The sequence below is a fragment of the Lithobates pipiens genome, unplaced genomic scaffold, assembly GCF_037356315.1.
Source record: "Lithobates pipiens isolate NorthernLeopardFrog02 unplaced genomic scaffold, aLitPip1_a1.2 Scaffold_13, whole genome shotgun sequence".
In the NCBI taxonomy this organism is placed as follows: domain Eukaryota; kingdom Metazoa; phylum Chordata; class Amphibia; order Anura; family Ranidae; genus Lithobates; species Lithobates pipiens.
This window is the reverse complement of record NW_027507718.1, coordinates 103,952,812-103,969,335: the sequence shown is the minus strand read 5'-3', so window position 1 is coordinate 103,969,335 and position 16,524 is coordinate 103,952,812. Positions and strand designations below refer to the sequence as shown.

Genomic DNA, 16,524 nt, shown 5'->3' with positions numbered 1-16,524 from the left:
GTGTGTGTTACCAAAGGTGCTTTTTAGGAACAAGTATCTCCCGTGAATATTAGCATCCATGTCAGATAGTTAAAAGGGAATACTCTTATGGAAACCCTGTTGCGAACATTTTTGATTTGTTAGTATCGGACAGAATACCAAGTGGGTTATGTTGGAGATTGTGAACTATTATAGGTACAAGCAGGAAAGCAATGCGACACTGAAGCCATTTTAATTCTTTATATACAGTTCCTTGAAAAATGTTTGTTACAAACATAAATGTAAATGTATTTTATTGGGATTTTATGTGAAAGACCAACACAAAGTGGCACATAATTGGGAAGTTCAAGGAAAATGATAAAAGGTTTTTCAATTTTTTTTTTTACAAATATCTGAAAAGTGTGGCGTTCATTTGTATTCAGCCTCCGAGTCAATACTTTGTAAAACCTCCTTTCACTGCAATTACAGATGCAGGTCTTTTTGGGGATGTCTCTTCCAACTTTGCACATCTAGAGAGTAAAATTTTTGCCCATTTTTTGCAACAAAAAAAAAGCTCAAGATATGTCAGATTGAATGGAGAGTGTCTGTGAACAGCAATTTTCAAGTCTTGCCACAGATTCTCAAGTGGATTTAGGTCTGGACATTCACTGGGCCATTCTAACACATAATTATTCTTTGATCGAAACCATTCCATTGTAGCTCTGGCTGTATGTTTAGGGTCGTTGTCCTGCTGGAAGGTGAACCTCAGCCCCAGTCTCAAGTCTTTTGCAGACCCTAACTGGTTTTCTTCTAAGGTTGCCCTGTATTTTGGCTCTGTCCATCTTCTCACCAACTCTGACCAGCTTCCCTGTCGGGGAAAAGCATCCCCACAACATGATGGTGCCACCATCATATTTCATGGTGGGGATGGTGTGTTCAGGGTGAGGTACAGTGTTAGTTTTCCACCACACCACACACACACACACAGCCATTTTATTTAGGCCAAAAAGTAAAATTTTAGTCTCATCTGACCAGAGCCACTTCTTCCACGTTTGCTGTGTCCCCCACATGGCTTCTTGCAAATGGGACTTCTTATGGCTTTCTTTTTGCCACTCTTCCATAAAGGCCAGATTTGTGGAGTGCATGACTAATAGTTGTCCTGTGGACAGACTCTCCCACCTGAGCTATGGATCTCTGCAGCTCCTCCAGAGTTACCATCGGCCTTTTGGCTGCTTCTCTGATTAATACTCTCCCTCCCCAGCCTGTCAGTTTAGGTGGATGGTCATGTCTTGGAATATTTGCAATTGTGCCATACTCTTTCCATTTTCGGGTGTTGGATTGAACAGTGCTCTGTGAGATGTTCAAAGTTTGTGATATTTTTTTTATAACCCAACCCTGTTTTAAACTTCTCCACAACTTTATCGCTGTCTTGTCTCGTGTTTTTCTTGGCTTTCATGATGCTGTTAATTCACTAAGGTTCTCTAACAAACCTCTGAGGACTTCAGAGAACAGCTATATTTATACTGAGATTAAATTAGAGACAGGTTGACTCTAATTAGTAATTAGGTGACTTCTGAATGCAGTTGGTTCCACGAGATTTTAGTTAAGGGAATCAGAGTAGAGGGGGCTGATTACAAATACACACCACACTTTTCAGATATTTATTTGTAGAAAAAAATTTAAAATCATTTATAATTTTTTTTCCCACTTCACAATTATGTGCCACTTTGTGTTGGTCTATTACATAAAATACACTTACATTTTTGGTTGTAACATAACCAAATGTTGAAAATTTCAAGTGGTATGACTAATTCAAGGCCATAGACATTACAAGTGGTCAGGTTAACATTGGTCAAAAGATCATTAGCGCTCTTCTCTGCATATACCGTTGAAGTCAAGACCAAAGGAATGGGGAGGAAGATAAATAAAAAAAATCAAAAAGTAGGAAACAGACTTACTGTAAATAGAGTCTATGGTATTTTAGACAAAATCAATCTACAATCTTCTTATACTTACAGGAGTAACACACAATAATATTGCACTTGTTTACCCCAGGGGAAAAACGGGATCAAAGACAGCCATCCAATAATTGTGGATACATGCTCACTGTCACCAACACTAATGAACCCAAGAAAGGGAGGTTATAAGGGACTAATATGCACCTGAAAAATGGTAATAGCAACACAGAACATTGGACTATGACAATAATAGGTCCAAAATTGTATTGATAAAAAACTTGCAGAGTATACTGCTTTCCCTAATATCTTAGGAGGAATATACTTAAGTAAAAGTGACCATATACGAAAACCAGCAGAGACAAACACCTCCATTAAACTATAACAGTCAGCCTTAAATAACAATACAATATGGTGCCAAGCTGCTTACATTATAAAGAAAATAATCTGGATGATCTGAAAATAGGCCTTGCCGGCAAGGGGGTGAAAGTGCCCAGTGTTGAAGTGGCTAATCCACTGTTGCATATGTGTTTTTTTTTTGTGTAGTACAAACTGTACCATCATTGCCAATAATTTTTTGTAACATGAGAAACTCCTTTTCACCTACTATAGCCCTCCTTCCATCTTCCCCACATTCCCCCTCCATTAGTATCTGAACCTTGTCTGTCTTCTCTGCCTCATTATATTCTCCCTTCCTCAATCATAGGTTAATTACTCCTTCACTGATGCCAGACCCTTCTTCACTCATTTGTTATGGACCTGTTGGCATTTGTTTGCTCTGTTGCCCACCCTTCATTTGGATGTTTCATGGTTAAATACTAAGGAGACTGTGTCCTATACTGTACAACAAAGAAAATAGGATTTTGATTTACCAGTTAGGCCCAGTTCACACTGATTTGACATGCGCTCTGACTTTGAGAGCACCAGTCACATGACAAGTCACAAGTGCAATGGAACTGTACTAATAGGAGCAACTTGACTCGCTCCAACTTAGAAAAAGGTTCCTGCATTACTTTTGGTGCAACTTCAGCAAGACTTGCATTGACTTCTGTTAAAGAAGCCATATGCAAGTCGTGCCAAAGTCATGCTGGGATGTTGGCAATGTGAATGGGGCCTAATATCTATTTCTTGGAAGATAGTACATGATACAGGTCCCTCCCCATCTGATCATAATCTCCCTATTGCTTGCTAAAAAACATAGGCTAGCTGGGAATGGGAGGGGTTATATAGGCGATATGCCTACAGCGTTCTTTTTTTGTCAAGTGTCCAGTCGCCTGAAGGTAGCTGCATATAACCTGTGGTCAAAGGCTAAAAATCCTGTGTCCTGTACTGTATTCCAATGAACAGATTTTACAGGTAATTAAAAAAATTTTTTAAAGATTTTCTTTTCACATGGTTGGATAATTAAAGTGAATCTTAATGCCATTTTTGTGTAAAAATGTTGAATACTAATCAGCCTCCCTGCCTAGCAAAGCAAACTTAGGGAAACAAACAGTTGGACTGGATTCACCAACCAGTATCTACTATGATTCCACAGTATGTGTGGTGCAGGAATGTCTGTACTGTAAGTTAAAGTATATCTAAACTCAACAACAAAAGTAATTATTGCAGCTTACAAATCCTTAGTAGGGATGAAATGGATTCATATCTGAACTCGGTTCAACACACACAGAAAGCTGTCCGGGATCGCATCCCCGCCAGCCCATGAGCTACGGGTGGGAAAGGCCCCGCTCTACAGCTTCAAGTAAGCAAGAGGTAAGGATGCTCATGATATCAATGAGCTAATATGGCTACATTAGCACAATGTATTATATTTAATGTAATTTGTATCTCTTTTAAAATTTGATTGTCTTTTTTTCTTCTTTTTATTCAGAACAATCTATATGTAGTCATTCTGACAAGACTCGTACCTCTTCCGACATAAGGAAATACATATGTCCCCGTGCATAGGCCCTAAATAAGGTGTTTCAAATGATCACCTCCTGACAATTCTACTGCATTAAATTTGGACACTGTTAAATTACCCATGAATTTGACCATGTACAAGCAAAATGAAACAAGCAGCTAATTAAAAGACTGGCCTGTCAAAACACTTCTATGTCTATATAAAATAAGATTAAATGAATTGGAACACAGCAGCTTGGCATTATGCCACTTAATTAGACAAAACAACAGTATAGTTTGGTGTCATACAGTAGTTATGTTGTATATTAGACAAAAGTTTATTATTGTACAAAGCAGTTACTGTTTATGCAAAAGTATAACTCAAAACTAGCTTGTAGTACTGTAGTCTTTTTTTTTTTTTTAGCAAAATCTATTATTGGAGACATTTAGGAAAGCCTTTTCAAAGGGGCAAGATGGTATTAACAAAACCAATAACAAATGCATTTTTTCTTCAAGCCCATCTTTGGGTAAAGGGGATAATTATGAAAAGTGTGAGATTAGTGTGACTTTTGAATAGCCCCTTTGTACCCTTAATGTTTATGTTTTATGGTGCAGTTAAAATTAAAAGCTGGAAAAAGGAAAGATTCTCCTTTGCAGTGGGGCAGCGCCTTCGCTGCAAGGGTTAAATTCTAGTTAAGGTCTAGGGGGCAATTTTACACACCCGATCCTGTGCTCCCCTTTACACTGTCCCTCTGTGTCCTCACAACCAGTGCATGGCTATGGGCTTGTCACTGTATTTGATTATGTCAGAGGACCTACAACCACTAGTCCTCTAGACTTAAATGAGCATTTAGAGGATAGGTTCACCTGTAGGAACATGTTACGCTGATAGAGTGCATCTTGCTTCGAATCACCTGCCTCCTATGGCCAGAGCCCCCTCCCAGTGACAGTGGGCATGGGATCCTCTCCCCCGCAGCCACTGACTCATTTTAAATCAGAAATCTGTGAATGAATAGACTACAAGTTCCATCTTCCACCAAAACATTTGGACTGTAGTTCTAAGTGAGTGCTGATCAGTGCCCTTGTAGTCCACTGACACTTCCTACTGCTCTAAAGCGTACAATCCATACAACGGTACAGGCACAGTGTTACACAGAGTGTATAAAGAAGCCTAACATTACACCTGTTATTTCCAGGGAAAATGTGTGCATTTATTCTTTTTTTTCATAAAGGTGAATTTAGCGTTTAAAGTGGTTGTAAAGGCTAATTTTTTTAAAATGTAAAATAACAAACATATACTTACTTTCACTGTGCGGCTCGTTCTGATCCTCGACTTCTGGGGTCCCTCGGCAGCTCCTCCCCGCATCAGATAACACCCTAGGAGAAGCGCTCTCCCAGGGGGGGTTACCTTGTGGGCAGCATTTGGCATCCATAGACATGAATGCTGGACTCAGCCTTGCTGCCCGCTTCATTGGATTTGATTGAGAGCGGGAGAGCCAATGCCTGCACTGCCATCAATCTATCCAATCAAGAGCCAGGACCCCATGCAGAGAGGGACAGCGACTCTCTACCGAGTGAAATACAGGGCTCGGGTAGGTAAAACGGGGAGTCGTGACTGCCAGAAGTTTTTTCACCTTAATGCATAGGACAGTTAAGGGTACTTATTGAAATTCTAACTACTGTCTCCAATAGTTATAATTATCCCTGACACAGGATTAAAATCCTTCACTTATGAAAATACCAATAATGTACCAGACAGTAAAAACACACAGATCTCATATGTCCACAACTGTATATTAATGGCCTAAGCCCACAGCAAGGTAGTTTTTCATAATCTGAATGTATCAACATATAAAAAAGGGTGGGTAAACTTATTTGCCATATAAAAGCATTTGCTGTAAAACAGGACACTAGCACGACAAACATACCCACTACAACCACAATCAGTGCTGAATCAAGATTGCCTCAGGTAACTATTTAAGTGGGAGAGCTTAACACAGGTGATTTTTTTGCAGAGAATGCATCAAGTTAAAAAAAAAAAAAAAAATACCTCTGCCTTTATAGCCACTATAATGTTATTCTGTGAAGTTACACAAGCCTTTTTTTCTTGTGTACATCGCAATGTAGTGTCAAAAAGAGATTAAAGCTCTCCTAAAGTAAAACAAATCTGTTCACCTTAAAGTGGTTGTAAACCTCAGTTGTGAAATCTGAACATATATATCTGTAGTGTTTACTTGTCTCGAAGCATGGTTTCTCTCTGGTGCTTTGTTCCTTGGTTATTTCTCAGATGGGAAATATAGGACAAAGCTCTTACAGTTCTTCTTGGGCTCCAGCAAGATCTGCTCCAAGTCAACATGAGGCACATCTCAGGCACTGCTAAGACATAGCTAGGTACTGATGAAGAGGAATTGCGTGTCTCCTGTGCCATTGACACAAGCTGGTGACTAATGCATCTGTATAGAACTGCAATGAAACCTGTTGGAAGAGAGAGTGTGCGAAAAGTGCCTTATACTGTGCTAGTAAGCATCCTTGTGTCATTGGTCACCTTGTTCCTTCATGTGACCACTTACAATAGATCATACCAATTTTAAATTTCTAATATGTTTATAGACCTACTTTGTTTTTGAACAAATTTGGTTGGAGTAGAAAATGCAAATTCAAAATTGAAATATTCAATTCAAAACACAGACTTGTCCTGTAAGCTGAGGGTAAAATAGTACAAGACCCTTTTTTGCCGTCTATTCCTAACTGATATCACTTATCTTGGGGATCAGCAAGGATTTTTTTTTTCCTCCTGTTATGTCTTCCAGTAAACTAAAGATGCAAGGATGAACTTAAAGTGAAGGCATTTTTTACTTAAAATAAAAAAAGATGTTATATTTACCTGCTCTGTGCAAACTGTGTGATGAGGGGGCACCCGTGTGACTATCCTACCAGGTCGGGTTATGTGCATCCATAGGCACACACAGCATGGCTCTACCACCCCCCCCTTCCCTCCTCACAGGATTTGACTGACAGCAGTGGGAGCCTATGGCGCTGCAGATGGGATAACACCACTGGATCGGAAGAGCACGTATTTAGGGATTTTTATAAACGTATAACTTGCCTATATGGTGGCAAGGAAGCTATCTCCTGCCAGATTACTATGTACATAGTCTGGCACTTCCAGGTAGGGTGTCAGAGGGTGACGCCAGTGGACGACCGGTGGCACACGCTGATCGTCAGGAACACAAACAGGACAGAGCCCTGCCTATGTAAACATGGCAGAGCTCTGCTCTGTTCTGTCAGCGGGGGAGTAAAGGATTGTCTTTCTCACCAAAGCAGGGAATAAAATACATTACTTCTAGTAGTAAAAGCACCGCACACAGTACATGAAAACACTGCTTAGTCACACATTTAACCCTTTGATCACTCTAGATGTGTAACCCCTTCCCAGCCAGTGTCATTAGTACAGTGACAGTGCATATTTTTATCACTGATCACTGTATTGGTGTCACTGGTTCCCAAAAAAGCATCAGTGTCCAATTGTCCACCACAATATCGCAGTCCTGCTATAAGTCGCTGATTGCTGCCATTACTAGTTTAAAAAAAAAAAATTCCAGTATATATCCCATAGTTTGTAGACGCTATAACTTTTGTGCAAACCAATCAATATACGCTTATTGGGATTTTTTTTTTTTTTACCAAAAATATATAGCAGAATACATATTGGTCTAAATTTATAAAGAAATTAGATTTAAAAAAAAAAGAAAAATTATTGGATGTGTAATATAGCAGTAAAAAATATATTTTTTTTTCAAAATTGTCGGGTTTTTTTGTTTATTTTTTGCGCTATAAACTCAGAGGTGATCAAATACCAACAAAAGAAAGCTCTATTTGTTGGGAAAAAAAAGGACATACATTTTATTTGTGTACAATGTTGCATGACCACGCAATTAACAGTTAAAGTAACAGTGCCGTATCACAAAAAATGACCTGGTCATTAGGGGGGTAAACCTTCCGAAGGTCAAGTGGTTAATGCAATAAAGTTGTAACGTTTTTTTTTTTGTTTTTTTTTATATTAATGCATTCCCTATATTAAGGTAAAAAACCTGTGTGCAGTTCAACCCCTGGCTCCCCTTATACTTGGACATGGAGACAGCAGCGGGAGCCACTGGATCTTGCTGCTGTCAATCAAAGCCAGTGAGAAGAGAGCAGGGGCCAAGACACGCTGTGTGTCAATAGACACACACAGTGCAACTTGGGGTTAGGCCTGTATGACCCTCAACAGGGGGAGAAGCTAGGAGAGGCAGCAGGAGACTCGGAAAACGAGGATCAAGGCTGCTCTGTGCAAAACCATTGCAGAGCAGGCAAGTATGACATGATTATTATTTTAAAAAATATATGTTTAAAATCACTTTAAGGTAAAAAAAAAAAAAAATGGCTTTGACTTTAGAACCACTTTCATTAACATTAGTCTTATTACCATGTACCACAATGATAAATCACATTTAATTTAAAATGAAAGTCTTTGTTACAATGATCTGACAGTATCGGATGATGCACTCTGTGAGTCATATGGGGGGAAATCATTGGCTGATTGTTCATCACCAGTAAAGATGGAGATGTAGGAAAGAGATAACGGTGACACAGAGTCCGTTTGGATCACTTGATCTCCAGTTATACTGGATACTGGAATGGAGTGGTCAGGAGGCAGCATTTGCACTTGACTTGAAAATTTAGAAGCTGGCCTCCTGTTCTTGCAGAATCTGGGAGATGCATGTTCTCTATTAATCTGCACTCGCATGTCTGCTTTGTGAACTGTACGAATATGTTTCTTCATGTTACTCGGATGTCTGCAGCCTTTCCCACAGATCTGCAAAAAAAAAAAAAAGAACGTTCAGAGATTTGGCAAAAAAAAAAAAAAAAATCCAGAAATACATTCTATCTTTATTTTACGAAAGAAAAAAAAATATGCTTGTAAAAATCCCTCAGTATTGCAGAAGGGAACCAAAACTGGTATACTCCTTACATTTGTGGAATTTACAGACTTTCTAGTGTATCTGGTTTTAGTTGTGGCATTTTTTACTTCTATTTGTACTGATGACAGTCACCAAAAAAGAAAGTGATAGGAAATTCCTAGAAAAAGAGGCAATCTTCTAACAGGGCAAGTCTATGAGGATATTCCCTTCACTATGGGAGCTTTCCTCCCTTCCTGTTGTGTCTTTGGGACAGAATGTAAAGTGAAATTTGAACAATGGTACACAAGCAGCAAAAAAAAATAAAAAATCAGGGATTGTAACCCTTCTCTACTCTATTCAAAAAAATACCCTGTAAAAGGAGGAAATAAATTATCAACAAGGGATCAAGCCAGAGATTTCATTGAATGATTAAAAGACCAACCATGGCCAGGTTAAAAAATGATTGCTAGAACATCGCCCTGTTGATTAGAAATCTTCCTTTTTAACCTTCTCAGAAACTAACACTTCCAGGGTGTTGATCTCATATGTATTCACTGCACTCAGGTTGTTCCTTCTGTCAGCCAAGTCACTACCGTGTCCCTTAGTACAGAGACACACTCCCAGGTTACTGAGGATTTTTATTTATTTTTTACCAGTGAAGCATTTGGTGGCACAGGCGGATGTAGCGGTATGTATCCTCTTCTTTTAGGGTTGTTTTAAGGTGGCGCACCAAAACGTGGGTGGAGGAGCCTAATTTCAGGACTAAGCCCTAATATTTAGTGAGGTGGGAAAAGTTGTGACTCAGCGTTGAAGGCATAAATGTCGGGTGACAAAGAAAAACTTGATTTAGAGGAGCTTAGCAAGAGCGGTTTCTGCCTAGTGCAAGAATCCAGTGTATAAATTAATTGTAAACCCAAAGTACCATGGTATTATAAATAACAATATACATTAAATAAAGCCAGTGATAGTGCACATTAAATTTAAAAAAATCTATATATAGTCCCATAGAGAAATATCGGTGATGTGAGTTGTCCCAAAGTGAAAAGTGAATCAGTGAAGGTAATCTTGACCCACGAAGACACTCCACCAAAGCTATCGCTCGTGACGTCATCAAGCTCTCTGAAACCAGGAAGTAGTTCATTTAATGCGATGTGGTCTCGACTCTTTTTCCATGTTGACATGGGGTAGCTTCGATTGCCAATGTGTCGTCTAAAAGGATACAGTAGTGACCTGGAGGATGTTTATCATCCATACCAGTGACCATTGAGATTCATATGCCATTTTGACTCTTGGTTAAAGAGTTTACTAACTCTGGTGAGAGTGTTTTTTTGTACACTAAGGTGGTGTTGCACTCAAGGGTGTTGTAGTATCCAGAATATCAACTGATCAAATGTGGATCAAGATTCCCTTCTCTGATTTACTTTTCACATAACTGGTATTTCTCTGTGGGGCTATATATTTTGTTTTTATTTTGGTGTGTACTAGCACTAGCTTTATTTGATGTATATGGTTATTTATAATACCTCATTTAGGTCTTACTTTTAGCATGGCACTTTGGGTTTACAATTTATATGAGAACTTGTGCAAGCTGCTTTTACGCTTTTCAGTGTGATTTCGTGTTTATTTTTAGTAATCCAGTGTTGTCTGCTTCTAGATAGAACTTTCATATAATCATAAAACTATTTTTATAAAGAACAGTAAGACATTTGGTAAGAGTGTGCAAAAAAAGTTGGTCAGACTTGAGTTAACAAAAAATAGCTATCATTACTCAATCAATAGGAAACAAATGCTCTTACCAAAAGCGACTGGTATGTACGAATATATGCATAATAATTTGAAGTCTGCCTCCAAAAGAGTTAGAGAGTGTATACATTTGGTCTTGTAGGGAAAGGCAGCACATATAGGAGCCGTTGTAGTTAAAATGATCCCATGTGGCTCTGAGGGGAAGTAAGCTTGTGTTGTGGATAAAGCAATTTGGAACCTCAGTGTATCAGAACGACAGAGAATGGTGATGAGAAAGGATGGAAAAAAGGTGGCGAGGTGGCTGGAATGATCTGGAATAGATAAAAAAGGTACCTGCCCCCAAATATTATATTTCCATAGTGGCAAGGGAAGGAAGTAAACTAAAAGGGACCAAGTGTTATAAATAACAGCTGAAGTTAGAAGAGATAATCCAATATGCCAAAATGTTAATAAAGTTTCCTTGTCCGTCACTGTCATCCATCAGTCTCTACACACTGCTTTACTGGAGAGAGATTGAGACCATCAGTGAATTGGGATTGCCAATGTAGCAGCTGTGAGGTAATTTCAGAGAAAACCCTTATTCTAGCTGAACAAATAAAACTGGGAAGTACAGATAGTAACATTTTTACAGTGTTGTCAATCATTTAGCTACTTTATAATGGACTTTGAAATGGCCGAGTTACTTTACTTTTTTTTATTAAAGAAGTAAGGAGTTACAGTATCCTCCAAATGGCATTAAAACATCCTTAAAACCTTGTATCTGCCAAACTAAGTAAAATAGATTCCTTGCCATTTGGTCAGATCTCAAATCATAGGTCCAGCAAGGAGTAAGGTTTATTTGGAATGCTTGGAAAAGGTCAGCAGCAACCTGGGATCAATGAGATTTTATTGCTGGTAAGCACATTCAAAACATTTGCTTTCCCTTGGGGGTTGTTAATGATACACCTAAAGCAAGCCATAGATGGTGCCATTTTCTTTCCTGGATCGACGAGTTGCAGAAAAGAAAATCGTTAGATTCCCCCATCAACACAGTCATTTTTGCTAGCACCTATACCCGCTGGCAATAAAGGGCATGCCAAAAATCCGACACGATGGTTGTACCCAAGTTGATTCATGGATCGACTTGGGTACATTCAGCCTGCCCATAGATGGTTTGAATCTCGGACGGTCCCTGCTAAACCTGCCAAGATTCTAACCATCTATTTATAGCTCAAGACCCCAGATGTCTGTACAAAAATTTTGAAGTTAGAAAGTTATAATTTTGTAACTATTTGAGTAGTATAGGGATAATATAGGAGGGAAGTCAGGGGTTAGAACACATAACATAGTAAATAATTTGTGTGAAATGCGTTACCTACCCATTGACCTAATCAGACCTTCCGAGTCTGATCTTCCTAAGGAGGTGTTCTACAAAGAAAAAATTAATCGTGACATGGAGAAAGCCCTGTCTGCTGCCATTTGTAATTTAAAAAGTGTTTTGGATATTTTGCCATATTCTTGATTACCTACATAAGTGTACAACAGAGTGCTCTGATTCAGGAACGCATGTGTGGTGGCAGGTCATTATATAAAAGGGTGAGCCAAAGGCCTTCTCCATATTCACAGAAGGCAGAAGAACTGGAGAGGCCCCTGACTGGATATAAGAGCCAGGTTTAAAACGGGAATTGAACCCTGCTCTTCTTTTCAGCCCAGGAAGCTGCCACCTTGACCTCTGTTTGATGTTTACCTTTTCATGGTGGTGCACATGTGATCAGTTATTGCACCAGCCATTTAATGGTTTTACAGCTTGATTGAGGGCACAAGCAAATGTAAGTTAGAATTCCTGGCATGACGGTAATAACTTTTTTTTTTTTTTTAAATGGTTACATCGGTGGGTTTAGTTCCGCTGTAAGGTCTCATGCCTCTTTCACTGTCACAAAGCCAACAATGATTTAATTGGTTGACTTTCTGTAAGAACGGTATCATCTTGCTGGCCAGTATTTTAGCCTAAAACTGGACATAACAATTGAACAAGCTGGCACAGTTGGTAGTACTTACTTTGCAACGATATGGAAGTTCTCCAGTATGAGTCCACGTATGCCTCTTGAGTTCTGAAATGCGGTGGAAAGACTGAACACAGAAGTCACACTTAAACTTCTTCACTCCACTGGCCAACACAATAAGATATAGAAAAACATAAATGGTCACATAAAACATGTTCAGATTGGAAAATCAACTTTGCTAATTTAGTAACACTAATACATAAAAGCAAAGATTTGTGGGTCAATACACCTATCTACATTTCATTTGTTGGCTCAATGCACCTAAACTACCCACACACATGAAGTACTGTACATGTTGTCCAATCTGCAGCAGATTTTGCTATACCCATTATTGGCCAACCTTGAAAAAAGAGGAGGTAGTCTAGGCAAGTGCCGATTGTCCATATCTGGGGTGTATTGGAGTTACTGTATATTAAAGATGTTAAAGCCTTTATACTACATCTTCTATTCTGTCATTTGATATCCAAGTGGATATGTCTTTGCCTTAAAAGTTGGAAACGACCCACAAACATCATTATTCTCAAAGAAGGTCTAAAACAAGGCTTTATGGAGACACAGCTAGCAAAGGAGAGACTGGGCTGTGATACACTGTGTGCCCAATTATTAGGCAAGTGAGTATTTTGATCAAATTATAATTTTTATGCAGATTGTTTAACTCCAAGCTGTATAAACTTGAATGCTTATTGGGTTTAAGCATATCAGGTGATGTGCATTTGTGTAATGAGGGAAGATGTGACCTAAGGAGATCAACACCCTATATCAAGGTTAGCATAATAATAGGCAGTTTCTTTTCCTCTAGCAAAATGGGCCAAAAAAGCGTTTTAACCTCACTGGCGGAATGATTATTTTGGATTTTTGATGCTCAAAGCGGTACAATGTTTTGCATGAAAATTTGGCGTTTTATATTTGTAGGCCTGTAATTCTTAGGAATAACACACTTAAATCTGTCCAAACCAGAGTCTAGTAGACATCCCGGGTATGATAAAGTTTGAAACACAAAATTATAATATAATAAATAATTATAACAAATACTAATAAAAAATATTCAGCAATGTAATCAAATCAAAAACACTGAAATTTGCTCAGTTGCAGAATTGTCGCTGTCATTACTTTCAGTGTTTAATGATGGATTTCCCCACAAATCGCTATCGCTCAATTCTGCAAGTGATTCTAATTTATTATCGCTGTTTTCTAGCTGGTCTAAAACTGCTTTTGATGTAAAGGGACACTTTTTGGTTGCTATGGACAATCTCCAGTTTACAGGCAGAAAAAACAGTTTTTATAATATAAAACTGCATGCAGTGCACTGGACAAACCACTAGGGACAAAAGGGATGTGCAATAATTTGATACAGTAATGTAATCTGTAAGATTACAGTGTACTGTATGTGTAGTGTGTTTTTTACTTTTTGAATTTGGCGCTGTTCTCCGTCCCCGTGTGTTGCATCGCTTGCGGGGAATGGAGCTTTGCACTGTGATAGATCCGGCTCGCACACACAGCAGGGAGACAGCGCAGGTTAGCACTCTCACCTAGCAGTAAAAAGGGTCGCTGGTTCGAATCCCAACCACGACACTACCTGCCTGGAGTTTTCATGTTCTCCCTGTGCCTGCGTGGGTTTCCTCCGGGTACTCAGGTTTCCTCCCATATTCCAAAGACGTGCTGGTAGGTTAATTGGCTTCTGTCCAAAATTGGCCCTAGTATATGAATGGGGACCTTGGGTTGTGGGCTCCTTGAGGGTAGGGACCAATGTGAGTGTACAATGTACAGGGATAGGGACAATTGTAGACACTTACTCAGGTTGAACTGGATGGACTGGTGTTACCAATTATGTAACTTTGCCTGGATCATGCGATGCGATCCCGAGTGTGGCTCGGGGTTACTGCTTTTGGTACTGAAAATTCACCCCAAGCCACACACGGGATTATCGCTAAGGAGGTTAACTGACTCTGAAAAATCAAAAATTGTAAAAAAAAAAGAAAAAAAAAAAAAAGGTCTTTCAGAGGGATGCAGCACTCTTGATCACAGACCCATCAAATGTTGTGTTGCAAATAGTCAACGGGGTCACAAGAAAGACATTGATTAAAAAAAAATATGCAAGTTAACTGCCAAAGATTTGAAAATAATCAAAAATGTGAAGCTACCAGTAACCCATTATCCTCCAGTGCTGTCATATGGCAGAACTGCAACCTACCTGGAGTGCACAGAAGTACAAGGTGTTCAGTGCTTAGAGCCATGGCCAAAGTAAGGTAGGCCGAAACCCGACCACTACTGAACAAGGCACATTGAAACGTCAAGCCTTTTCCAAGAAATATCTGAAGATAGGTTTTAGGGACTGATGAAATGAGTGACTCTTGATGGACCAAATAGATGGGCCTGTGGATGGATCAGTAATGGACACAGAGCTCCACTTTGACACCAGCAAGGCAGAGGTAGGGTAGCGTTATGGGCTGGTATTATTAAAGATGAGCTAGTTGGATCTTTTCAGGTTGAAGATGGACTCAAAATCAACTCCCAAACCTACTGCCAGTTTTTAGAAGACACTTTCTTCAACCAGTGGGAGAGTAAAAAGTACTCCACTGCCTTAAAGGTGAAAGATTAATGACTCACTTCATCACCTGACCTAACCCCTATTGAGAACTTGTGGGCCCTTCTTAAACAGGAGATTTACGTGAAGGAAAACAATAAGGGCCGGTTCACACTGCAGGCGATGCGAGGCGACACCGACTTGCCTCGCCGCGACCTGCCGCGACCTCAGCGGCAACTTGCAGATGACTTCTGTATAGAAGTCAATGCAAGTCGCCCCCAGGTCGCCCAGAAGTAGTACAGGAACCTTTTTTCTGAGTCGTAGCGACTCGAGTCGCTCCTCTCAGAACGGTTCCATTGTACAGAACGGGGGCGACTTGCGAGAGCGCGGCGAGGCGAGTCGTGTCGCCTCGCCCGCAGTGTGAACCGGCTCTAATGGGTGGTTTGTTTATTATTCTCACTTTAACAGATGAAAATAAACAGTGAGATGGGAAAATGTTTGTTCTTAATTTAGTTGCATAATTCTGCACCGCAAGTCTTAGTTCACACTGGGGCAGCTTCAAAGTCGTCTAACTCTGAAGCCGCCCCACACAGCGCGAGTTCAGCAGGGCCTGCAAATGACTTCTGTGATAGAAGTCAATGCAAGCCACTCCAAAGTTGCCCCCAAGTAGTACAGGAACCTTTTTATAGGCCAGAGCGACTGAATGAGCGTGACTTGTTAGGCAGGTAAGTCGCCTAACAGGTCATCCCAGTCTGAACCAAGCCTAATAACACACCCAAGCCATCATTACTCCCACATATCCTAAAACCCCTACAAAATTGTTTTTTTCAAAGTCAGTCAAATGTCTTTTAAAAATTATTTAAAGTGAAACTCCACTTTTGTTGAGATGAAAAAGAAACCAGGTAAGAGTGAGTGAATGTGTGTGTGTATATATATATATATATATATAATGTGTGTGTGTGTGTATGTGTGTATATATATATATATATATATATATATATATATATATATATATATATATATATATATATATATATATATATATATATATATAAACACATATATACATATATACATATACACACATACACATATATATCAAAGATTTTAACAAACATAAATGCATACTTGTACTTGATAAACCATTGCACTAATATCCTTAACTACTTCATGATTTTATATGTAGAAGATACATCCTAGAAAACATTAACAATGTTCAACCGATGTGCTTTCTTTGTTCAGCTCCCCTCACAGCTATTACCAATAATTACCAATTCTCAAAATAACAGCCAGTATTTGCTGTGTATTACATAGCGTTAGTCAAAATGCAGCCACGCCTGTGTAAAGTGACACTTGCAGATAATCTGCATGTGTCATCGAATGAATACAGTGTAATAAGTATTGGTACATTGAGCTACTTGTAAATGAAATAGTAACTGCAAACGTTTGACCTTTCATTTGCACATTAACATAAGTTA

General features: G+C 39.2%; 1 protein-coding gene across 1 annotated transcript in view; it reads right to left on the bottom strand.

Annotated features, from left to right (window-relative positions):
* Window positions 1-5,572: 5,572 nt before the first annotated feature.
* LOC143974212 (uncharacterized) overlaps window positions 5,573-16,524 on the bottom strand; it is a 69,467-nt gene continuing 58,515 nt past the window's right edge. The window contains exons 5-6 of the mRNA XM_077475366.1: window positions 12,518-12,626; window positions 5,573-8,652 (exon numbers count right to left, since the gene is read on the bottom strand). Of these exons, the coding sequence (XP_077331492.1) occupies window positions 8,311-8,652; window positions 12,518-12,626 (451 nt within the window). The 3' untranslated portion in view covers window positions 5,573-8,310. The remainder of the gene's footprint in view (window positions 8,653-12,517; window positions 12,627-16,524) is intronic.